At 39.5% G+C, this 25,594-nt stretch overlaps 1 protein-coding gene across 1 annotated transcript in view; it reads left to right on the top strand.

Annotated features, from left to right (window-relative positions):
* Window positions 1-3,189: 3,189 nt before the first annotated feature.
* Window positions 3,190-25,594, top strand: part of LOC141923297 (cytosolic phospholipase A2 epsilon-like) — a 35,091-nt gene continuing 12,686 nt past the window's right edge. Inside the window, exons 1-10 of the mRNA XM_074824180.1 lie at window positions 3,190-3,216; window positions 3,665-3,700; window positions 10,217-10,289; window positions 14,594-14,730; window positions 15,440-15,571; window positions 16,186-16,226; window positions 22,775-22,817; window positions 23,412-23,475; window positions 24,826-24,968; window positions 25,125-25,214. Coding sequence (XP_074680281.1) covers window positions 3,190-3,216; window positions 3,665-3,700; window positions 10,217-10,289; window positions 14,594-14,730; window positions 15,440-15,571; window positions 16,186-16,226; window positions 22,775-22,817; window positions 23,412-23,475; window positions 24,826-24,968; window positions 25,125-25,214 — 786 coding nt within the window. The remainder of the gene's footprint in view (window positions 3,217-3,664; window positions 3,701-10,216; window positions 10,290-14,593; window positions 14,731-15,439; window positions 15,572-16,185; window positions 16,227-22,774; window positions 22,818-23,411; window positions 23,476-24,825; window positions 24,969-25,124; window positions 25,215-25,594) is intronic.

The raw sequence follows: 25,594 nt of genomic DNA, 5'->3' as shown, positions 1-25,594 counted from the left end.
TGCTAATTTGCTTTATTTGTTAATTATGAGTATTTATTTTCTAATGTGACATCTGGCTACAATTTTGTAACACCTCTAGCATGGTTTTGGGTATTTACCCTTCTTGTTACGTTCAAGGTGTTTAAATGCTGACCAACTGCCATTGTCGTCCCAAAGGTGGAACAAGGATACTTTTGTCTTGAATAACATGAAATCCCACATTAGTCACACATTTCTGTAGTCCTGGATTATCAGAAGGTGATAAAGTGATATATAAGGTAATTGTGGGATACTGGATGCAGCTATTATTGCTACCTCAACCTATTGCACTTAGATATACAATTATCTGAATATCATGTTGGGGAAACTAGTGCTTGCAACAGGGTAGTCTAGAGGAATTTTGACTGCCTCAGATCAGCAAGATATTTATATTTGCTCCACTTTGCCTTGATTAAGACACAGATACAAAAACGTGCATGTAAATGCGCACTACAAAGTAGATGGAGAGCAGAGGAAAATTATTTCTTCCTTTTTTACTTGTTATTGCTCAGAGTTTTTAAGAGACTCCTGTGTGTTCTCTTATCAGTAACACATTCTCACTAGTCTTTAGAAAGCAAAGTAAGAGTGTAAGTAACATGTTTATGAAGATCGCTACTGGTTTTAAATTATTTACTCAGGAATTGTGGTTGCTAAAAATAGCCATTTATGGCTCTTTAGACTTTGGGTAACTTCACTCATGAATTTGCTTTACTGCATGCTTGAAATTCTCTTTGAGTTGTGGAAGAACTAAGGAGAAATGAAAAATACCCAACATGATACTTAACATTTGAAGTACTAAACTTTTTGAAATCATAAACCTAGGGACTGATTCTGTACTCCTTATAGACACCAGTGAATAAGCCATCAACAGTTAAAATTTTCTCAGCGATGACAGGGACTTCCTCTTACAGGTGTTATGAGCATTCAGTGCTTAGTTCTATCATGAACTTCTTGAATTAAAAACTGTTGAGATTGTAATTCTTGACTTGCACAAAGCTTTTAAAGATCCTGTATTCCAACGCTGCCTTCTGTGGCTTGGACAAGCAGTAGTTAAGGGAAGGCAATGTCAGCTACAAAATGTGGGGGTGGTCATGAGCAAGAGAGGAAGAATTATTTAGGAACATGTTTTGGGTATGGCAATATATTATTTTGAGAAAGAGAAAACATAATCTCAACATCAGGAAACCATTCAGTGGGCAAGATGCACTGACTCTGGAATAATGTTCTAAATTCTGAAGTGGTGTCTCATTTATGGATCTTAAAAGCAACATGGGTAAGAGAATGTAGTGTCAGAGAGTCTTGTATTGGCTGTGAAACAGCTGGAATGGTATAAATGTATATAGGTATATATATCTGCTGGGACTACTCAGGGAAGTTGAGGTGGGTAACCTACCTTCTTTCCTTTGATAGAGGATGTTTTACAGATATTTTTAATGAAAGCAGATTCCCACTTTAAATACTGGAATTTTTCCAGGGAAGCATTCTTCTTTCAAGAGAAAAACTAGTTTTGCGAGAGCACAAGTGATTCTCAGCTGTGACTGCTCCACCTAAATTTGTTCATAAGTATTTAGCACAAATATAAAGTTATAAAGATAGAAGTGAAGGGAGATATTTTGTCTTTGGGGTAGAGATGTTCATGTCTGTTAGAAATATCTTTTTGTTGTTCTTTCAAGGAGCATTTCAGATGCTGCACGTTCATATTTATGAGCCATTTTTCTTTGATTCCGTATCTGTTGAGATGGCTGTGCAAAATGTGACTATGAAGTGAGCAGCAGGCTGTTAAAAGCTTTATGTGGAAACCACCAGATAGTACTGCTGCATGTTCTGGATAAGACCTTCTGAACAGTCATCACATGTGCATCACACAGACATCAACATAGAATGTAGAAACTTGTGTGTAAAAAGGGGGTTTTACTCTAGCAGTGTTCCTTGGACAACAGCACTCTGTATCTCTGTGCAGAATTGTTTTGATACTGGCTTTCATGGCACAGGGGAGTGCGTGTAGGTGGCATCCACTGCAGTTTGCAAGGTTACTTTCTTTACCTGCATGAATTGAATTATTCATCAATATGAATGAGATTGATTTAGAAGTAATCACTTGGATCTTGTGATACAAGAGTGAATACTAGCTGCCTCCTGTCATCAAGCAGAGAGACCGGAAAGATTGTGGGAGAGCCAGAGTCTGGTCTTGCAGAGTCCAAAATCTACCAGCCTGCACATATATGCTAATTTAAGGCTACTATAATACACTGCTCTTAGAGGCAATGAGTCACTGCACACCAGAGTGAAGAGGAATCAGGGAGGGTTTTGTGCCCCAGTGTGGCCCTCTGTGAGACCAAACACACACAAGATCCCTTTGAAGTAAGCTCTGAGTATGGCTGAACTGCTGCGCTCCCTGAGCCCACGCAGGAGAGCACAAACCTCTCCTGCCTCACCCTTCCACCCTCAAGTTTCACCTACTGCTTATAGCTCCTCCCTTCCCTCTCGTTGCACTTAAAATCAAACTACAAGAGTTCTTGATGTGGATTCACTTTTCTTTTGAATATATGCTAAATATCCAGGCAAAGAATACTGAGAACATGGTGAGATCGCCGAATAACACAGAGATGCCCAAAATAGCTTCAGGGGAGCATGAGTCCTGCAATCATTTAGTTATGGCACTGCAATAGGGTCACTTAACTTGCTGAACTGCAGGAAGACTGCTACAGGTATTTGAGTTCATGGTTTGGAAAGAAGCTGTTGAGACCTCTCTCCATTACCCTGCAGTATGATGGTGGCAGTGTAGAGATACTCTGAGAGCTGTGATTAATTAGTCACAAGTGCTTTACTTGGCGGTTAGAGTTCTTGCATAAATGCAAAACTTCCAGTAGCAGTAGTATTTTCAAGAAAGCAATCCTTGGGCAGAAAGGGGTTTCATTGTCCCACCCCCCAAAACATCACTGTAGGTAGGAAAGAAATTGCTCTTTGTTCTGCTGACTCAGTTGAGGTGCTCTAATAGGCTGCAGGAAGCAGGGAGGGGACTGCCTGATGACTGGAAATAATAAAGGGGTGGGGCAGGAGAGCCTTGTCATAAAATCCCTATTCCTCCACCCCTAATCTGCATGAGGAGTTCCTGCCAGTTGTACGACCTGGTATCTTTTAACATTGGACTTACATGCAACTGGGGCTGCGATGGGATCAAATTTAAGTTCAAATGAGGTAAGCAAAGGAAGCCAATAGCAAGCATGAAGTGGGTGAGATTGACAATATTCCAGTTAAGTTGATCACAGAGAGGAACAAGCTGTTTGAGGTGTATGGGCGATCCATGGGAAGCGAGTTTGCTGCTCCTCAGATCTTGTGGTTGCAAGGATGGTTTTCCTAGTCTAGTCTTTTACAGAACCTTGTGGCATGTCTGCATTTTCAAGCTATGTTTTAGGGCTAATGATGTTACTTATTGTGCTTCCTTAAGAAAAAGCTTCACGTCAAGGAAATAAGAAGCTGGCACAGAGTTGTGATGGGTTTGGTGGTCTGTAAAGCACCCAATGAGCATCGTTAATGAGCGTAACTCTATGGCTTTGAATGCAAGATGTTTTTAAATGTCAGCCTAAAATAAGAGCTTAACATGTAGATTAGTTTTCTTAACTTTGCCTTGTGTTGTTTTTCCTAGACTTTTACGGGCACTTCAGCACCAGCGGTGAGAACGGTAGGTGGTAATTAGCTGGCCCTTCATTAAATGCTGTCCAGTGCTGAATGTAGATCACCAGAAAAAATGTTAGGAATTCAATGGCTCGGGGGAAAACTGTACTGCAATATTTACTGAACAATGAAAAGCTGAGCTGCAACTTCAACTCTGTAGATGAAATATTGCCTTGGCTTTCAGTAAACTCTAAGTAGTCTGGCCTCTTTTGGTGTCTGATGCTTATGATGCTGTGAGTAGGTGTTGTGCTGTATCTGGGCTGGTTTGTACTTCACCTATATTAAGTTTTTAATTCCTCCCTTTTTTTGTGTTTTGATTTCTTTGGATGAAACACCCATTTGTCTTACATGTTAGTCCTTCATAAGAAGACTCCATTTAAATGGGTCTCTCAGTTGCTTAGTTCTCTAGTATTCCTTGTAGTCTTTCTGTGCACTGTAAAGACCTTTTGTAGAATTTGCAATTCTCTGTGTAATACGGTGTTTAAAAACACAGCATGAGAACAGGTAAAACTGTGGAACAAATGTCTTGTGTTCAGCCTCCTGACAAGCCCAATCTCATCAGCCTGGTAGGAGTGGGAGCAGTGCCCAAACTTCTCGGAAAGTGAAAAAAGAGCAACAAGGTGTTTTGTAAAGGCTGAACTGAGAATGAATTCTTTGCACAAGCAAATGAAAACTCATTGGGCAATTGACAGATTTTCGTGTTAACAGATATTAGCATAAAGGAAAATATATCACATAAGCTGCTATGAGCCAATGAATGGGAACAACAGCAGTGGCAGCAGGATGGAGCTGTCTTCAGAAACTTGCAGTGGATTTGGGGCTACCAATATGAGTTGCAACTCCTTGGGGATCTGTAGTTGGAAAGATGGGCTCTTGCGCCTGCTTCAGTGACGTGGGGGTTTCCCAGTCTGGTTTGTTCTGGGCTTTGGTTCCATGTGGGGGATTGCAGTGATACAGAGATTCTCTCAAATGATGGTAAATTTGGTCTGCCTTGTGAAGGTTTGCTGTATTGATAGTATCTGATGCCTGATTGTGCCTGAGAGCCACTTACCTTCTCTGCTCAAAGTGAAATGCGGTGACAAAGCAAAGACTGCAGAGTTTCTTCAAAAAGTAGCTTTTAAAATGATGTTTAGGCCTCTGTCTACAGTCTCATAGCCCTAAGGAAGTATGCTAGAATCATAAAAATTGTTACTTTTAGTCCTGTACACAGTCTGTGTTTAGAGGATCAAGCTGTTTTTTTTATCCTTAGTGCTTTTTAGCGGGTCTCTAAGTATGAGACCCGTCCAGTTCAGTGGCTTTAGATTGTGCCTCTTGTCTTTAGGGTATTTAGGGTGGCAGAACTGACCTGAATATAGTACATACAATTTAGAGTAGGACTCGGAGACCCTTTCTGCCCTGACTTTTTGAGGCTCACAGAGGCAAAAATCAGGAAGGACCTGAGCTGCTTTTTTTTTTTTCCATTGAAGTTGGTATTTATGATGATAAATATATAAGTTTAGTATATCTGAACTGTTTTTTGTTGCTCAGTGGCTCAGTTAAGGAAATCAACTTTCTTTGTCAGAGTCAGTTTAAGGACAGCCCATGGGATGTGTATGATTTAGACTTGAGTGGCCATTTAAATTAAAGGGAATATGTAAAATGTTTGGTGAGGAAATGATGGTAGTGCCCTTAGGCTGTCAGGCAAAAAAGTAATACTTTTTAGATTACTCAAATTACTGTATCATATAAAAATAATATAGGCTAGTGTGGTCTTGAGAAAAAGCCATGTTGAACTGTGGAAATGCTTGACTTGGTTTCTCTTCTAAAATTTGGATTTGTTCTAACATACGAATTCAGCTGTGGAGCTGCAAACACGAAGAGGAGAAAAATCACATGAAAATGGCAGTCTTGAAGCCAGGCACGTTTTACATGGCTCTTGGAAAGAAACAGGCCTTGAGTCACTGCTGCTCCATTTGTTTTTATTCTGGAACAACCCCAGTGACTTCTATGGACTTAATAAGACCCAGCTATGGGATATTTTAAAATGGGTGAAATAAATACAAAACCTTTAGTACAAGGAAAAGTGTTTCTTATGCATTTGACCTTGCCTGAGGTGGTAGACATAGTAAAGTAATGAAATCCTGCCTGCCCTTGAGGGTCCAGAACTCTTTGAAGTTAAAAGGTGCCACATACCTGACCCAGGTCAGAAGCAAGGCAGTGATCCGTGTTTTAAAGTCCTGCCACTCTTTCTGACAGGGCTGAATGTTTTCTTTGTCGGTCTTCATAGTTTGTAAAGTAGTGTGAGATTTCTATTCCTTTTTGAAGAGAAAGCTAAGGGAACAGTGCTTTTCTCCAAATAAATCTGACATAGTGTTTTACTTTGATAACTGCCTTTTCTCTTGATTTAACTTGTGAATATTGTATGTGTTTCACTCTAGTCTCCTCAAGAAAAAAAATTCTATAAAAGACTTTTAAGCTTGAAATTTTACTGAAATAGAGAAGTTTTAGAGCCCAGTTATGTAACTTTAATACATATGGATGAACACTCACATATATGAACACTCCTGTTGACTCCCCTGATACTAGATATGTAAGGATTGCACAAGTGTGCCACAGGACCTAATTGAACTTTTATCTGACGTAGGATAGTATGACCAAGTCGTGCATTTGCAATCTCATATATTTAAGTAGTTTCAACAGTGATTATTAAAATACCTGGCTTGTGTTTCCGGTTTATGAGGTAACAATCATGTCTCAGACAAAATAAATACAGAAGCTGAAAGTCGAGGTGTGTGTAATAACTGACCTGGGAGGCTTCTGGCCTCAGAACTTAACCAGTCTGCGATATAGTCATCATTACATTAAAGGGAAAGATGTGGAAGTCATTGCCTATTACTAGCAGATTATCCAGTTTAAGATACAACCCTCAATAGTTTTTCTGTGTGACTTTGAGTAAGTTGCTGACAGCTAGACTTGACAAAGCATTCAGTCACCTAAAAGTTAGGAGCTATAAGGTCTGCCTTCTAAGTCTCTAGTATGGGAATGAATTCTACAACCCAGAGTGAAGCACTGAGGATTGACTCAATATGTTTGGAGAGTTAGATACACCAGAATGGGAATTGTAACAGCTGAGCAGGGAACATAAATAGATATATCCAGCTGTCCCCTGTCCTATCTCTGTGTGCCACTTAGGGCTGGAGGAGATACCACTATCTTCTTGAGATGCACAAAGTAGAGGTCTAGATGCTTTTTTTTGGAGCTGACCAAAGATTATTCCTTTTAAAATGGTGTCAAATCTAGTTGTTATAGCAGTTCCCTGGAATGGGGAACTTCTGCTCAAGTCCATTCTGTATTCAAGGGATGCAAGCTCCATCCTTCCTGGGTGAAGATATGCTCCACCTCTTCTGCTGAAATAGCACTGCTGAGGATAGAAACATTTGGACGAGGGAAAACCTGTGGATATTGTCTACCTGGATTTTCAAAAAGCATTCAACACAGTTCCCCATAGAATTCTCACAGAAAACCTAGCTGCCCAGGGCCTGAATGAGCATATGGTCTGCTGGATCAAGCACTGGCTGGCTGGATGGCCCCAGAGAGTGGTGGTCAATGGAGTTAAATCCAGCTGGTGGATGGTCACAAGTGGTGTTTCTCAGGGCTCGGTGTTGGGACCATTCCCGTTCAACATCTTTATTGATGATCTTGATAAGGACATAGAGTGTTTCATCAGTAAATTCGCAGATGACACCAAGTTAAGCAGGAGTGTCGATCTGCATGAAGATAGGGAGGCTCTACAGAGAGACTTGGATAGATTGGATCGGTGGGCCAACGTTAACGGGATGAGCTTCAACAAGGCCAAGTGCCAGGTCCTGCGCTTGGGCAGCAACAACCCCATGCATTGCTACAGGCTTGGGGAGGTGTGGCTGGAGAGCTGTCTGGAAGAAAAGGATCTGGGGGTTCTAACTGACAAGCAGCTGAACATGAGCTGGCAGTGTGCCCAGGTGGCCAAGAAAGCCAACGGCATCCCGGCTTGGATTAGAAATAGTGTGACCAGCAGAAGTAGGGAGGTGATAGTCCCCCTGTACTCTGCACTGGTGAGGCCACACCTGGAGTATTGTGTCCAGTTTTGGGCACCTTGATACGAGAGAGATATTGAGGTGCTGGAGCGAGTGCAGAGGAGGGCAACGAAGCTGGTGAAGGGCCTGGAGAATAAATCCTGTGATGAGCGATTGAAGGAGCTGGGACTGTTCAGTTTGAGGAAGAGAAGGAGGGGGGACCTCATCGCTCTCTACAACTACCTGAAAGGACATTGTAGAGAGGTTGGTGCTGGTCTCTTCTCACAGGTAATTAGTGATAGAACAAGAGGGAATGGCTTTAAACTGCAACAGAGGAGGTTCAGACTGGACATTAGGAAAAGATTTTTCACAGAAAGAGTGGTCAGACAGTGGAATAGGCTGCCCAGGGAGGTGGTGGAGTCACCATCCCTGGATGTCTTTAAGGGTCATTTGGATGAGATGTTGGGGGATATGGTGTAGGGGAGAACTTGTAGAGTGGGGCTGATGGTTGGACTCGATGATCCCAAGGGTCTTTTCCAACTTGAATGATTCGGTGATTCTGTGAATTAGGATTTATTGGGTGGGAAAGCAGGAAAGTGTAGATGTAGCAAACTTGTCAGTAGATTTGGCATGGATACACAAGCCTTGGCTGTCAGTCCCTGTGCCTGGGAGTTCTGTGTTTTACCCAGTTCTATTTAATGCATATGGAAAAGTAATTCTGGCAGTTCAACTGTATAGTCTGGACATGATGTCTTTTGGTTGCTTTTGATTGGAGACTGTAATCTTTTTTTTTTTTTTTTTTCCCCGAAAGAACTATTTTTTTTCTTTCAAGGTGTCTGTTGAAGTTCTCCTTTGTGGCCATGTTTGGGATAATGGAACAGGCAGAGGTGTGATATACTCTTTGAGATAGCTGAAACGTCCCACAGCTGACAATTCAAGTGCTTGCAAACTGTGCACTATGAAATTGTGCCCTGTGCTAGAGTCTGGACAGGTTAAGATAACGTAGAACAAATGTGCCCATATCAGTGTCTCTGACCCTCCTGCTGCTGTCTCACTGACCATCAGTGCTGCATCTTCGGTCCCCTTGCCAACCCAAAGGGAAGTGCAAGAGGGTATGCCAGGGATTACCCAGGCTGTTTTTTGGAGGCTGTTCTTCATCTCTGTTGTGTTTTTGAGGTGCTCAGGTTCAGAGGACCTGCTTCATTACATTGTGTTAGTGTCCAATGTCATGTCATGGTCCCAGTTGATTAACACTTCGTCAAAGCATTGTGAAACACTTCAGGATAAGCCTTGTGCTACAGCTGGAAAGACAAATGGTCTGCCACAATGTATAGCATGTATGAAGGAAATAAAAACAAGGTACATTTTACTAGTTAACATCAGTACATCATTTTTACTTTTGCTGCTTATGATTAATACAGGCGCTGCAGATGCAAAGTAACAAAAACCATGTGTTTGTTTTAGGGCACTGTATTAACTTTAGTAGGGTATAGTATGTTTATGAATGCAGGAGAGAGAGGGTTTATGGCTAGACTTAATATCTGTTCTTACCAACTTGTATAGATAGAAAGATTAAACAAGTTTTTGGTCACAAAACACCTGTTTCTGTTCTAAAACAGAATCAGTAGTCTCAAAGCAAAATAACAATTTTAAGTAAGTGTTGAGAGAAATGATATCTGTACATACATTGGTTTTTAAAGGAAAGAAGCTACCTGTGAAACAGAGGAGAGTTAGTGTGGGAGAGGAGAGAAAGATGTTAAGTAGTTATCTCCAGGGTGAAATGGAGAGAGAGTTAAATTATAGCCTAAGGAATATGATTACTTTAGTACGAGCCATGGAAGTTATGAGGTATTATAGAATTAATAGTTCTGAGCCCAAGGTATCTGATATCTAGTGGAGTTGTGAGTTAATTCCCAAGGTCGTCTCTGGAAAGAGTTTTGTAGCTTTCTGCTAGTGATCAGGGCTGAAGATCAGAGATGGATCAGAGTCTTCATGAGAAATCTGTCATGTCATCTCTCAGCTGCATTTCTGGCCTTTTAGGCTGGGTGCGGGAGCTTGTGCTGGTGCAGGAGCTTTTGCTGGTGCATGGTGGTTGCTTAGCTCTACTTGCACAGCTACTGTGACAGTGTTTGGTGTCCCAGGAACAGTCTGTTCTGTTGCAGGCAGTGGTGTAGGGGTGTTTACTGTGATAATAATGGAGTGGTGTTAGAAAGAAGTGATCTTTATCAAATCAAACTCTCAGCACCTATTCTCAACTCATATGTGGTTTTGAAATCTGTTGCCTCTATTTCAGACCTGAAAAGTGTTCTGTGCCAAAAATTTTTACAGTTTTTCCAGCTGCTCCAGTTGGTTTGATAAATGATACCGACTCAACCTTAAAAATCTTGTTTTATCTGCGTCCTTAGAACTCCAGGGTTACAGTAGTCTGTGACTATAATATTAATCTCAATGTCACCTTTTTTCTTTTTTCATCTTTTGAATTGTTCGTGCAGACACCAGTATCTCCTTTCAACTTGCTCACCGTAAAAATACTAAGAGTGAGGAATGCCCGGAAGGCAGACTTGCGTGAGTACCTCTACTATTGTTGGATGTTTCTTATAATTCTTGAAAATATTTGGTCAATGTTATTGTTCTTAAATTGTGTAGAAATAGAAAGATATGTTGCTGCATTTTTTTTTATTGTGATATTGTGTAATTATTTTTATTGTGATACTGAAGCATTGCTTTCGGCTCCTAAGTGTAAAAAGGCTAACTCAAGCAAGGTGATGCATTTGATCTCTTGCTTTCATACCTCACTGTACGAGGCATATTTCCTACCCTTGTGACATCAGATTTAGCTGCTGATCAGAGGGTTGCTTTTTAAATGATTACAATTATTGTACTTTTGAGTAAGAAACCTGAATATTCCCTACAGAATTTCTGGACAGAAGAGAGAGAGCTGGTGATGCGAATGTAAAATCAGCAGTAGTAGGAAAGCCTATGAAAATAACAGAAGTATAAGCAAAAACATTCTATTACTTCTGCAAAAATTATAAATATGCAAGAAGAGATGATAAAATCCAGTGTGTTTGGGAATTTATTTAACCTAGAGAAGGGAAAAATTTAAAAGTCAGAAAAAAATACAGAGCGCCACTCTGAGAGTTTTAAAGGAGTTTAAGTGAGGGATAGTGAGGGAAAGTGAGAAAGGGGTGTTTATGATAGAGACTACAAGAGAAGAATGTCATAGCTAGATCACAGAACAAAATTAATAGTGAGAAGAGCCCAAGACAGAAGAAATCTTTGCAGTAGGGAAGTCTACAGAGTCTGGCAATAGCCACCTGTGGAAGCCCTGTAACAATTCACCTTCTCTGTCTCTGCAGACTAGTGGGCATCAGCTTGTTGAATCAGAGTGTGGCAGCAAATTTAAAATGAAAATCCTCAGTGTGAGAATGAGACTTGCAATACGTGGAAAGAACAGTTTGTTCACTGTCCAGATGTGACACTGACTCACCCAGGGAAAGGAATGGCTTAATGCTGAATTTTAACTTGTTGAGGAGCTTCCTCACAGCCTCTGTTCCACAGATGTAGGTCCTCCATAACTCACCCTCCTGGGTGCACTGAAGCTTGTTCAGGTGCCTTTCAAAATGCAATTACGCCACTGAGTCACTTTCATGGGGAAATTTGAATGGTGAAACATCTTGTTAAAGGGGTTGGAAAGGCATGAAAGAAAACAGTGAAATAAAGACAAGGAGAATAAGAAAATTCAGATCTAAAGACCCCAAGAATAAAATGAAAAGATGTAAAACAAAGAGGAAAAGTCCACAATATGTTCCCCAAAATCTTGCTGAATATGGCTCAAAATTAATTTTCTTTTGCTACACTCAGAATTTCATGCAGCACATCATAGTTTCTAAGGAAACCGGCTGTAAATTTTAGTTAGTCTACTATATATTTTGAGATTTTTAGCTAGCGTGATGTGTCAAGAGTAGAGGGAAAACTTATCTGAGGTTGGATTTGGTGGTTTCTGGCAGGAGGGATGTGGTTGGAATGTGTGGAAGTTGTGCTTAACAGCAACAGTATTTTTGAATGAATAATGATTATCAGGGAACAAATCTCTGCTGCACTTACTTGTGGTACTCTGGGTTACTCCTGTGTCTTTCGCAATGTAATATCACTGTTAACCTCTTTCCTTTTATTTTCCAGCTTTAAAAATTCTGCTATGATTTACTGAATGCCTTGTTTACTGCTTATGTCTTAATTTTACTCTAGGAATGACAGATGATCAAACTGCTTTGTTTTATAATATGTACTGTGTCATTTTGAAAAAGGGATTTGGTTCATTAGACAAAGTGAGAGCACCTTAAAAAAATGTAAAGTTCTGGGTTTCTTAGAGATTAAAGACTTATTTTTATGTACAGAAGCACACACTTTGTGGGCTTATAGTTGTATGCATGACTTTTTATTTAACAAAATCCAGGTGTTCAAATGCCTAAGTGGTGATTTGCAGCAACCAAATATGTGATCTGACCAGGCAGTCACTGTAGTTGTATCTGCAAACCTGCACACACAATTGCATGTGCATTTGTGTACTCCAGCAGGTTGCCTGTTTATGCTTCAATTCATTGTGGCTGTCCTCCTCAGGAACAACTTGCTCAGTCATTCCTTACCGCACTGAATCGTACGGTCTTTCTTCATGAAGGCTATTGGCTTGTCTCCCACATCATACTGCTATATTACCTTGTATTCTGGTCTCAAGAACAGATGAATATAATATTTTTACACACTTGAGATGCCCTGAATCCAGAACTTGGACATCCCAAGGATTTGTTTAAAGCGTATCTGGCAGAGAGATTTGAAAACTTTTCAGGAAGAGTATTTTCTCAGCAGAAAACTTGTTTTCTGAAGAAACTCAATTATTGTGAAAAACCTGTTCATTTTTTTTGTTTGCAGTGGGAAGAATATTTCAGGCAGTCTTTATCTTTTCTGAAGTATTAAAGAGGCAAATATTTCAGTTAGTTTTTCTCAAAACCTCAGTATTTTCAACTATGGGAAAATATCCCCTTTCTACCTATTTGTAATGGTAACAGTATGCTGCTTGTTAGAATTCTGGGTTAACATTTATTTCCTCCACTTTAGCTTTCCTGTTTTTCTCATTAAGCCTTGGTGTTTCCCATGTCAATGTTTGGGGTTTTTTTTTTCATATTTTCTAGTTAGTGAAGTGTTTGTGCTTAATTTATTGAAGTGAATCTTTCTTTTTGGTCTTTGATTCTCACGTTCTTATCTACTTCACCAGTGAAAAATAGTATGTTTTAAAAATATTTCTCCCTACCATTGTTTCAAAGCAAGATAATTTTAATAGATTTGGGTATAGGCCTGGAAATCTAGACTGTGTTTTGGACACTGACACTGACCATATTATGGGATCTTGGGCAAGTCATTCAAGTTTTCTCAATGTCCTTATTTGCTTAATCCTTACATTGCCACTGTGAAGTAATTCATCAGTGTGTCTCAAGCCCTTTGAAAATGGAAGATGTAGCATTAATCACCATTAGCCATTTACATTTTCATCTGCCTACACTTGTGCCTCTGCTGAACAACTTATTGGTCTTGCTCTTCTGATCAGGTTTGGCTAAGGCCACTTTCTGGGAATGCTTTCCTTCCCACAGTCATTATCAAGGTTTTGCTGATTGTGATAGCATGGTTAACTACATGATAAAGGCACAGCTTGGAAAAATAATGGCTGGTAGAAAAACCTAAATCTGTAGTTGTTACTGAAAGATAAAGAGGAAATACTTGAAGAAAATTGTACTTAATATGATATAATAACACTGTTACAGGTTTTGAGCATGATGCAGGGATTGACTGTGGGTTGAATTGTTTGACTTCTTCTGACTCACAGGGTCGCTGTAAGAACCAGGTGACTAGTTGAGCATTGCTAATGTGAAATAGGGAGCATATTTATTGCATTATAGGTATGAGAGAAAGGCTGTTGCCACCTGCATCAAGCTTCTGCAAGTCTCATTCCCTGGCAGTTCTTCCTCCAAACAGGGGGGGTCAGAATATAGAAGGAGCTGATGTCTTTGTTGGCACTCACGGCTTCCTTCCCCAGATATGAGTGACGACAGGATTCTTCCAGTCTGCAGACAGAGTAGTAGGAAGGAATAGAATGAATAGTAATTTAACTGTGGTGCTGAAACTGATCTTGTTTTCCAAAAGGATTGCTAAGAAAGACACAAGTTCTAAAAATTTTGTCAAATATATGAATGAATATGAAATTAGCACATTCTGATTTGTGGCAAGGAAATCAAACTTTTCAGCTTTAATGGGGGAACACTTTACTTTTTGGGAAAAAAAAAAAATCTGTTGTCCTTCATTTAAGCCAACATTTTGATAAAGGCTTTCAATTAGTTAACGTACCAAAGAGGAAATGCTAGAAAACAAGTCTCTGCAGCCCAGATTGAAGGTTGTGAGGTGTGTTGCCTGAGCAACAGAGGAGTCACCCTAGAGCTGCTGTGAGTGCACGTGGCAGAGGGCATATACTGGTAGATATCCTCATGGTTTGGCAACATTACACTGCCCCAGTTATTTGAATAGTCATGAGTATAAACCTAAATGCAGCATGGATAGGTGTGCATGTACTGCATGTGGAGTACAGTGCTATTTCAAATATAAAGTAATGTTTTAAAAGAAAAGTAAGCCTGACTAAAAGTGAAAAGGTGGGAATGAGCATGGTAAAAGTGTGAAGATGTTTCTGTTTTTCTGTGAGTGCTTCACTGTGTTATTTACTCCTCACCCTGTATATTTTATTGTCTTATGAGTGTTATATGTGCACAGTGCAGTAGTTCTTTCTCTGGATACATTATCACTCTGCTTATCTTCTTGTTATACAGTCACCCTTTCAGATTGTTATGTGACACTGTGGCTGCCTACTGCCTCAAACGAGAAGGTTCGGACCAGAACCATCAGGAACAGCAAAAACCCTGTCTGGAATGAAGCTTTTTGCTATAAGATTGACCGCCGAGTCAAGGTAGTGAAAATAAATAGATTTCACCATTTGCTGTCTGCAACTAGTCAGTAGATTATGCAAAACTACAACAAACCAAAAAGTATATAGTTAGTTTCCAAACACAGGAGGTAAAGATTCCTCAGAAAAAACTCTGTAACTTACATTCCCCTTGGTATTGTTGTGTTCCAGCTATTTGTTACTTAAATATCTACTATACTGAACCAGTGAGAAGCAATTAAATGCCCTGCAGAATATGGCCTTACTATCCTACTCCCAATCTTGACATGAACAAGTGAAACCGAAGATAAAGATCATATAAAAATAACAGTAAGATCAGTTAGTTCTAGGTATGGTGGAAAGGAAAGCCCTTAAACATCCTTTATGTACTTGTGTCTGTTTTATACACTTAGAGCCAAAGGCCATAAAATAAATGTAGAAACATTTAATACAGTTATTACCACAAATTCATGAATGTTCTGCATGACCTGCTTGTCTTGTTTCATTTCCCCAGGCAGACAAGCCTGCTTCTTTGTGTATGTACAGTTATCAGTAACATGAAGTCTAATACTCCCAAATCTCTTTCCTTTTTCTGTTTTCTCTTTCTCCTTTTTCCTTCTTTGCCTAAAACTGGAGGGGGGAATGGAGGGAAACTTAGTTTTGAGATTTTCCTGCCTTATGGAGCTCTTAGGTATAGAGATAACTCCATTATATTCATAACCTCTATTTGCAGAATGTGCTGGAGCTAAAGGTCTGTGATGAAGACACGGTCACCAGGGATGACGAACTCTGTACTGTTCTCTTTGACATAGATAAACTCACTGTAGGACGTACTGTTCGAGTGAAGTTTCAGCTGAATCCACAGGTGAGCAATGGAATTGGTGAGAACAAAAGCAAATTCTTTCCTTCTATCAAAATATATCCTTTTACAGTGTTTCATTATAGGAAAAAATCTACTTAAACTGTATTTTGCTGCTGTTATAAGACTCTAAATCCCTGTATGAGTGCTCCACGCTAGATTTTCTTAGGAACAAATCTCTCTGCTAAAAATCTAGGATGGAACCAGCTAGATCTAATTACCCAGTGGCTTAATTCTGAATATTTCTGGCATGTTTGTTGCATAAGTTCTGAATTTTCAGCCACTTTAAATTGTAATAATATTAAAGCAGATGATTCTTTTTGTGTTGGGAATTAAAATCTGAAAAAGGCTGTTTTAACAGAACAGCAGTTCTTACATCTGCAGGTTTGTTTATATGGCATTTAGATTTTAAAAAAACTGGTTTTAGCAACTGCTTTTTCAGTATGTTAAAATTCACTATCTTCAGTTGGCACCACAGGGTGGTTTTTTCCAAATTATTCTTATGGTCTGGGAATTTTTCTAAGTGTTATTCTAAATATATATTTTACAAATTATATGTAACTTGTATGATGAAAGCTATGAAGAAAAGTGATGTACCTTTCTTCTTCCCCTCTCTTCAGGCACGTGAGGAGCTGGAGGTGGAGTTCACATTGCAGAACACGTGAGTAGAGTCCTAAATTCTAAATAAACTGTTGTATTCAGTATAAAAGTAGTCTGGGAAGCTGGTTCATATGTGACAGTGCTTCTTAAACCTACAGTCTCTGAAAGCAATATCTAGATGTTTTCATTCAAGTCTAGTTCAATGGAATTTCAGAATACATATTCTTAGATTTTAAATATCTGAAAATGTCATTTTTGCCCTGTTTGACTGCTACTTCCTAGGCCCCAACTTCCTCCTGTTCTCTTTTTGTCATTGAGTCGATACACAAGTATGAGGCCAATTACAACATTCAGGAAGTTTTGACCCTTAGAAGAAGGACTGCCAAGCCTAAATGTCTTAGGACCCCCCCTTCTTGGGGAATGTAGCTTTTCAAATCCACAGCATTATAAAATGCTCTTCTGTTGATCTGTTCAGCTCATCTGGCTACAGATGGGTAGCTGCAATAGACTTGAGTATCAGCTCCAGCAGGGAGAGGAACTAATTATTCCATAAAGTAAGAAGCAAAGATCACTGTGGGAGGCTGAAGACTGAGCAACCAGGAAAACTGGAGGAGCAGCACTAGCTTCACTTGGTAGGCTTGAAAGCTGTTAGTGGAGCTTGACTGTTTAGGGGATGTGGTTGCTTCAGGTAATTCATGCTGTGGAGAAATCTGGGAATCTGTTGCTCTGACTGGAGAGGGAGTCTGGTGCGGGATCACAGATATTCTAGTCTGTCTCCATAATATGCTTTATCACTCTGTGGAAGTTACTTGAAAGGATTTCTGTTACTAATTTGATCCATGTTATTGGACTGGAAGCGGTGTTAAAACAGTCTTTGAGAAGGGATGGTATTGCTGGGAACTTCTCAAGGCATTTGGGGCACTTCAGGAGGCCTAGCAGGATAATATATTGGTGGAGATTTTGAATAATATGTTATTCCTAACAGACGGGGAAATTGGGACTTGCTGGAGAAAGGGCAGTAGCTCAGTGTTATGAATGGAGAAGGAAAGATCTCCCAGTGTTCAAAAGCAAAAAAGCCATCAGGATAAATGAGTCCCAGAACCTCCTATGACAACTCACGGAGACTCATCAGGGTGGATTGTTTGTTGTTTACACCAAAACTGGCAGAAGGCCCAGCAATGACAAGACAAATGATGCCTATCACAGCTTAGGAGTGTCACGACATCAGTAATGGTAATGGGGAAGGGAGTTCCAGTAGACATCCCAAATGACCTGTCTCGGGTCTTCCTTCCTTTGAAAATTAGAGGATGGCTTATGGAGCTGGCACATAGAATCATACTCTTGATAATCCTGTCTTTTGAAGAGGGAGGTCCAGGTAGGTTGTCTGGCTTGGATGTTGTGCACAAGTGGGTTTGCATAGGAGGACGGATGCTGGAATTAGTCTCAGAGCATCTGTGCACCAGCTCTGTATCCGACTCTTCTCTTTGACCTTGCAGCCAATTGCCTTTTCCTGGAGATGTGTTCAATAGATAAAGTCAGAAATTTAGGTGTTGTCTGAGTAGGAATTCTACTGGTTGGAAGATGATGGTTGGGATGTACAAATAAAAAGGACCCTTGGAAGTCCCAAGGAACACGTTTTAAAAAGAATCCCAGTCATGGCTCAGTTGCTACAGCGAGAACACATCTGATCCACTTTTTTCATTCATAATATGGTACCTGGGTGACCATTGTGATAGTTGTGGCCTGAAGAACTCCACACGTAAAGGGAAGAAATTGCTGCATCATAAGTCAGGGAATGTCCCTCTGAGGTTCCAGCAAGACAGAGAAAAAGGAAGATGCTTCTCTGGGAAAGTGGGCTTCTTGTCGGAAGGCAGATAAACATTTTCCCCACTATCCTTCATTTGCATTTCTTGCATATGCATGGCAATCAATGCTGTTCTGCCCATCAGTTGAGTCCGGAATAAAGGCGTAAGCACATCTGAACTGATTAAACATTGTGATTTTGGTAGGATATTGAGAGGGGTATTTTTCCCCTCAACATAAAAAAGTGTGATGTCAGGAGTAATTAATGAAATGGTTTGTGCGCTAAAACTGGAGACAATGGATCACATTACCTGTGATAAACCAAAGATCCCTGAAAAGGTCTGAAAGACTGAGCTGAAGTAGCTGAGATGGGTCACCAGAAAGCTATGGACCAAACCAACCTCTCCTGTGTTAAACAAGCCCAGCAGGTTTTGGCAAGGATTTTTGGCATTGCTGGATGGAAGAAGTGGTGACAGAGATCAGAGATAATTTTCAGAGGGGGAGAGCCAACCATAGTGCTAACAGGAAGTACAGATAACCATGCAAAACAATTTCTATGAATCTGGTATTGTGATGGGAACAATGAGAACATACTTTTTTGGGGTAAATACGGCAGTTTATCTCTGAAATTAATAGTTATTCCCACCAGCACATTCTGTCTGACACTATTTATCTGAAGTAGTTTTTCATTCCTTCCCCATCTTCATTCCAGATTTTACCAATTGCAAAATTTATTGTATTTAGCCTGTTCTTTCTTTCCAGCATTTCAGATGAATAATATCACACATGAAGTGTAACCCCAGGCCAAGAAAGTTTCCTAGGTTGCACCTACCATAGTGGCTTTGTCAGTCCTATTTTTGTTTGCCTGTTGACCTCACTGCAAAAATTGTGTTTTGTGTTACTTTTACCAAAGAACATTGTAAAATCCCCTCACAATACACTGGTGGGCTGTATGAGATTGGTTCCTGCATTCATTCCTGCTATCTTTTATTTAAAATGGAAGAAAACCTTCATTTTGGTAGCTTGGTTTCCGCAACTGCAAGATGAATACCCTCTCTAGTTTTGCCTGTCTTATGCCACTCCTGCAGTACCTGCAAATGGTCACCTCTCTGCTGCCACTACCCGTGGCAGGCACTGAGAGCCAGATGCGTTGAGCCTAACGACACAGAGAGGAAGGCGTGCTCCTTCCTCCAAGTGCCTTTTCACCAGCAACTGAGCCAAGGGATTGCAAATGCCTGCCCAGTGTTTTATGGGCCCATAACACAAGCCCAGCTGGCGTGAGAGCTGCTGCCCTTGAGCAGCAGTGACAGAAAAGGTAAGGTCGTTGTACACAGGTTGCTGATTTGTGTACTTCAGTGCTTTTGTGTTGTTTTCTGGTGATTATCAACGGTAACGTGGGCTTTCTCCCCTGTGTTTCCACTGGTAGGGTCCAGCATCAACATGAGCCTGTACGAGTTGCTACAGAGACAGGGTCCCGCTGGACTAGGTGGCTTCGCTCGCTCAACATCCCCCTCCCCTCTGACTTCTACTGAAGCCCACACCTGATACTGAGGGGCCACAAAGAGACTTCTGATGAACTAAAAGGTACTTGGAGTTTCTAAGGAGAGGTCTGAGGGCCCCAGAGTAGTATTTGCTGGGTCTGCTGATCTTCTTTTTGGCCTCTTTCTATCTTTCAGATGTCCCAAGTTGAGGAGGTGCATCTCAAACAACTCTTAGAAGAATGAAGGACCACTCTTACACAACCTTTCATCTCAGCTCCCCCTCCCTTTTCTTTTTTTTTTCAAATGTGAAAGACAATGTTTAAAACAAAGCCCGGTTAACACAAATAAATGTAAATAGGTGTACAAAAAGTTGTATAAAAGTTAAATATTAATTATTGAAATATGGCAAAAGCATGATTTTTAGAAAATAAAAGTCTTTTTTTCTTTCTGTAGTTCTGCTGTGTTATTTTGAGAAATTTCCCCCATGTGTGGGGGGACCAGCAGATCATGCTAGCCATTTGGTTTGGGCACTGTTGAGGAAAGTCTCAGAGTAGGCTGAGTCTCCATCTGTGGGGGACCAAATGTACTGTTCGTATTTGTGTTTGTGGCAGGAAGTCACAGGGCCTCAGGAGCACTGAAGGCAAAGGTTTTAAATTGAAAGATGACAAGGAAAGAATCTTTGAGGTGAATACAGGGGGGTTTTTTTAATCGAAATAGTACCATCCCCCTTCTTCTCTTGGCTCATCAGAAAGCTCAGAAATGAAGCCTGCGCTATGTGGAAGCTACTAAAAGAAGGGGAAGATGGATCTGACATGAAAGAATTAAAATTTTGTAGATAGGTATCAAAAAAATCCAGATTTTTTTTTGTGAAATGGAGCACAGTGGTCTACTTTGAATGAGAACCGTGATATGAAAATCTGTGTGCTTGTAACTTCCCATACAATATTGCCTGTTTCATGAAGTCAGGCATGACCTGAAAAGGAGAAGGTGTCAGTTTGATGCGTACCAGGTGTTGGGAAGTGATCCCTGCACTCATAAAGTCAACTTAGTCTTAGGCACCCCTTCAATAGACATTTAGTGGAGAAGGATGCCCAGGGTCTCTGTTCCTGGCTTCCCCTCCCACAGGCCATAATATGCTGCCAATTCTCCCAGTAAAACTGAGGTCTGCATTAAAAAAGGCCACAAATCACAAACGGTGATGGAGGAGAGGACAGCAGTGTTACTATGTGTAATGAGGGCTGTCTAATAGCAGGTTGGTTGTTAGGGAAATTACCAGCTAGTCTTGAGGAGTGGATGTTATTCAGTGCTCCAAAGATAGGCTAAATATTCAAAGGTCCCTGCCAACCTGAATAATAAGGGCTCTTCTGCACCCAGCTCAGCTGTGTTTCTAGCCACAGCTGATCTCTAAAGCCTCAGAGAAAGGTGAGTGCCTTTGCTCTTCTTAAAACCAGCATCTGGATCATCAGATTAAAAAAATAAAAATAAAAACCATCTGTCTTACACTGTGACCAGCAGAAGTCTTGAAATTTGGGCTATAAAAGTTGGAAGTGCAGTGTGGAGAGTAACCAACAAGTGACAGCAGCTGGGCTTCCTTACAGCAGTGGTGGCAGAGGTGACACCCCAAGAGGGACATCTCAGATCTCAGTGCTTAATGCCTGTGTTGTCCTGAGCCTTCCAAGCTGTTCTGTTCAACAGTGCAGGTTCTTCCACCCTGTTTGAAGGTCATGCCTTGGACCTCCTAACTATCAGCCTAACTTTATACTTTGCTGATACCAATACCTCAGATAATACTACACTCTACTGGATATTTACCTCTACAAAGAGAGGTCTTTCCCTGTCTTTCCCCTTTCATTTCACCAGGCTATGCAGGCTGGGATTTTTTAATATCCACCATGCTGTTTATCTGCTTTCCTTATTTTTTTAATGAAGTATTTGAGGATAGTGACACCATATGTCATGTAATGTTACAACTATTTGACTACGAAATAGCAATTAAGTGCAAAAGTTTGTATCTGAAACAAAACTTGAGTGCTACTTAAACCTGTTTCGCTGCACACAGGTAGAAATACTAAACATTTTTTTCCCATTCCTGACCAATGTTCTCTGAACTCTTTTAAAATACACTTCCAAAAAAAGATCTCACAAAATTCGTAAGAAAAATTATTTTTTCCGGTGTATAATTGTGGGTTTTTTTGAGGGGGTTGGTTTTGAGGTTTTGGTTTTGTTTTGTTTTTTAACTGGAAATTTATTCCTGAGTGTTCTGCATTGTATTTAGCCAGTTCATAATTTCCTCTTAAAGGAAAATACTGATTTGGAAATGAAACTTTAAACTGTTTGAGCTTTGAAATTTTGGAAGAATTCTTTGTCATGGGAAATTTTACAAAGCTATTTTCATGTGTGTTTATACTGAAATCTAATAGTTGTGATAAACTTTATAAAATGGATAACAATGTTATTCATCTGATTTTAAAGGAAGTGTATTTCCTGGTTTCAGCTGAGATGAAATATGTATCTGTGTAACTATGTGAGACTACAGAATGTACAATCCATATGTAAAGTCTGAATAAACAGCTCATATTGTCTGCAGGCTGAGGAGTTGGTCCTCAGTCCTTATAATTTTATGTATGTATGTATTCCCTTTGGACTAATCTGGGTTACTGAGATACTGTATGAATTTACATCTGCAATTTAATAATAATAAAAAAAGATATCCTTAATGAGACATTGCCTGATTTTTCTGAGGGAAAAGTATTTAAGAATATAAAAATTGGCGTCTGTGTTATATGAACGCACTTCTGCCCCTCGATGGATAAGTGGAAACACATCTACACATACAGTGCTATATTAAAATCTCATGTGCATTTTGCAAATCACTTTATAGAGGTGAGTACAATTTCTTCTACTGTTATGGCAGTTTTGGAAAATTGTGGAAATCTAGACAAGTGTATTAGTTTTCAGGTATAAAACCTTGGGTCAAACTGTAATGATCAAAACAATCAAGATGGATGTAACATCCTCCAGCTCTCCTCAAACTCAGTATGTCACGTATCAAAATTCATTACACGGTTTACTAAAGCAAGTATGAAAAAAACACAGGAGTAGAAGCTCAGCTTCATATTCTGTCATGGGTGGATGCAAAAACTTGCAACTTGGCTTGTCATCTAGAACTATGCTTGATAAAAGCTTTGAAGTATTTTTGAGTGAGAATGTTAAAGTCAGAAATTTCAAAGTTGATGGGGGGAAAATGAGTAATGTGTTAACTCACAGGCTTAAACGTTTGAGTTGTCCCACCCATGACATTATATTTTCCATTTTTTTTTTTCAGTCTGGACTATCCTGATGGCATTATTACTAATGGAGTACTAGTGGTAATGTATATTTCTTACTATCTTTCCTGTGCCTTCATAACAAGTGTTCATATTTTTAACTCTAGAAAATTTGAGCCGTGTCCCAAAGCTGGTACTATCAGCCACACTGTCCTACTGAGAAAAAGGATGTGCTGTTGGCACTAAAGATCACTGTTTTCCCATCACTCTGATGTGTTGGCACCTTCTGCAAAGGCATGCTGTGAGGCTGCTGTCAGCATGCATGTGCCACCTACTTTTCTCTATAAACTTGAGTTTGCAACACATTATTCCCACATTACACCCAGAACTATAGGGGTTAATGAAGAAAGTGAAAAAACACTCATAAGGAGAGTCCCATATCTCAATACACCTATTATTTTGAATGAGTTTAATCTTTACTTAACTGTCTCTCCAAGTTCATGAGTTGCTCCTTTTTACTTTCAAACTTAGAAAAAATACCATGTCATTATTGCCTTCATGTTATCTGAAGACATAGTGATAGATAACAATTGTGTTCCTCATTGATCAACTGGAGGGGTTGGTTGAGAACAGCATGAATCACTTGCAACGACATTTACACTTCTCTCAATTGTCATTTATTCTCTCTTCCTACAGGCACGTGAGGTTTCCTGTTTGGAGGTTAGAGTGGATACAGGGAAGCTGAAGCAGCAATCCACAAGTGAGATTATTGCTTCATTAACCTATTGGTTTTGTGCTGTGATTCACTTGTTATAACAGATGTTGAAAAATTAATAATCTGTTGTGCATGTTACTCTAGCTGTGTCACATAATACTTAGTTTCGCCATGCCCCGCCTTGCAGAAAGATTGTATCTGTCAAAATTCAAGTTAGTCAAGTATTTAGTTCTGAGGCAAATCTTAAACTGATGCAAAAATAGAGCCATATATACTAGAATTAAAAATTTGGAAAGAATTATGTTAGTTCTCTTTGTTTATTACTTGTTCAACATGAAAATGGTTAACTAAGTTGGAGCTTCATTTAAAATTATTTTATAATAAGTAGAAATCTTATCCTGTGTGCTTAATTTGGGTTTGAGTATGTACAAAGTTTCTACACATTCAGGGTTCTGAAAGAGATTTTTTTATTTTGGTTGCTTGGGCAAAAAATAATAAACTTAAGCTCTTAAGTTTAAATGTAGGACTGTATCAAAGGGATCTGCACAAAATGCAAACCACCACCAAATCAGGACTTTGCCTATAAAATGTAGCTCTAATAAATATAGCAGGACTCTTCACTAGTCCTTTAAGTTCATTCAAATAAACAGTAGCCTGTGTAAAGCTGCTCATGGAGCAAACCTCAAAAAATTGTGGCTATTTCGAGATAATTAATGAACAAAAAATTGACCTTTACGAAGAAATTGGTAGCAATAGCTGAGTTGCATTATAGGAAGTTTCGGACTGAAACGTAACATGGGGAGGAAAGGTTAGTGATCTAGAATTATATGCCTCTTGGCCCTGATCTTGCAAGAGAACAGCATACAGTCTTTCTGTAAACATAAAGGCTTTTCTGTACAAGGAACACGGCCTTTGGGTTGACAAGTTCTCTCAGTTTTGGTGACATGTCAAGTAGTTTGCTTGATTTTTTGGGTTTGAATCATTTGACTATTGTAGCAGACACAACATACAATAAAATGCACACGATGAACCAGAACAGACTGACATCAAATGAATAACTCTCTTATTCAATGTGAATAACCTAAAATGTCTTTAAACTGACACTCCATTAAATCTAAATCTTGGTTTTATTCATTCATGGAAAGCACCTACCAAATAGCATGCTGCAGTATTTCAAAAATATGTGATTTTTGTATGTTAATGATTTATACAGATCTACCAAGATGTTTTATATCAGTTTTCAATCTGTTTTGGTCACCCAAAGTCTGCTTAATCATCGTGGTGTAAGGAAAATCAGACAAAAAGTGTGCAGAATAGAAGCGGATTTTATTTATTAGTTATGTGTGATTGCTTGGAATAGTTAAAATTCTCTTTGTTCCCTGGCTCTATATTTAGACCAGGAGCTTACATTTACAGTGAAAGGATCCCATGAAGGAAGCCAGAAGATTTCACTGGACTCAGACCCTAGCCTTAGGATCATTGTATTTCACTGTGTCATAAATGACCAGACGAGACTAGATATCATATTACCAGAAGAGGTATGTTCCCCTTCTGTATGTTACCATTAACCTCAATGAAATTAGAAAAAGAAATTAATGTAACCAGTGAACTGAACTAACACTCTTAGTAGGAGAAATTCTAGAGGTGACAAACCTTTCACGTGTGCATCCGTACTACTTTTTACATTGTTTCAGCTGGCAGATAAAAATGAAACAGAGAAATCTGGGGTCCTTTCTTTCCCTCTGAATTCACTCCCTTTGCAGAAGGAAATAATGGTAGAAGAGGTGAGTGCTGTGAACCTTTTGAAATAAATATTTTAAAAGTGTGCTTAATATTGTCCTGCTAGAAATAAAGTTACCAAGTGAACAAAATCTCTGTGTAAAATTGTACAGCTCTTTATTGAAACTGTTAAAAAAAATTATGACTGTCATATTCACTTTTAAGGAAGCAGGTGTTAATAATTACAATAATACAAAATTAATTGTAAACCTGCATCCCAAAATTAGAATTAAGTGGTTTCAATGTACAAAAATGACTGTCATATGCACATGAATTCAAAAATTTCTTTTTCGGTATTAGGGTAATTCTAGAAAGGCTAGTAATTAAAAAAAAAAAAAGTCTAGAATATGAGCTTAAGTCAGCTCTTGCCTAAATAGGAACACTG

The sequence above is a fragment of the Strix aluco genome, chromosome 4 (genome assembly GCF_031877795.1).
Source record: "Strix aluco isolate bStrAlu1 chromosome 4, bStrAlu1.hap1, whole genome shotgun sequence".
Lineage (NCBI taxonomy): Eukaryota > Metazoa > Chordata > Aves > Strigiformes > Strigidae > Strix > Strix aluco.
Note: the sequence above shows the minus strand (reverse complement) of the source record. Positions and strands in the feature narration are given on the sequence as shown.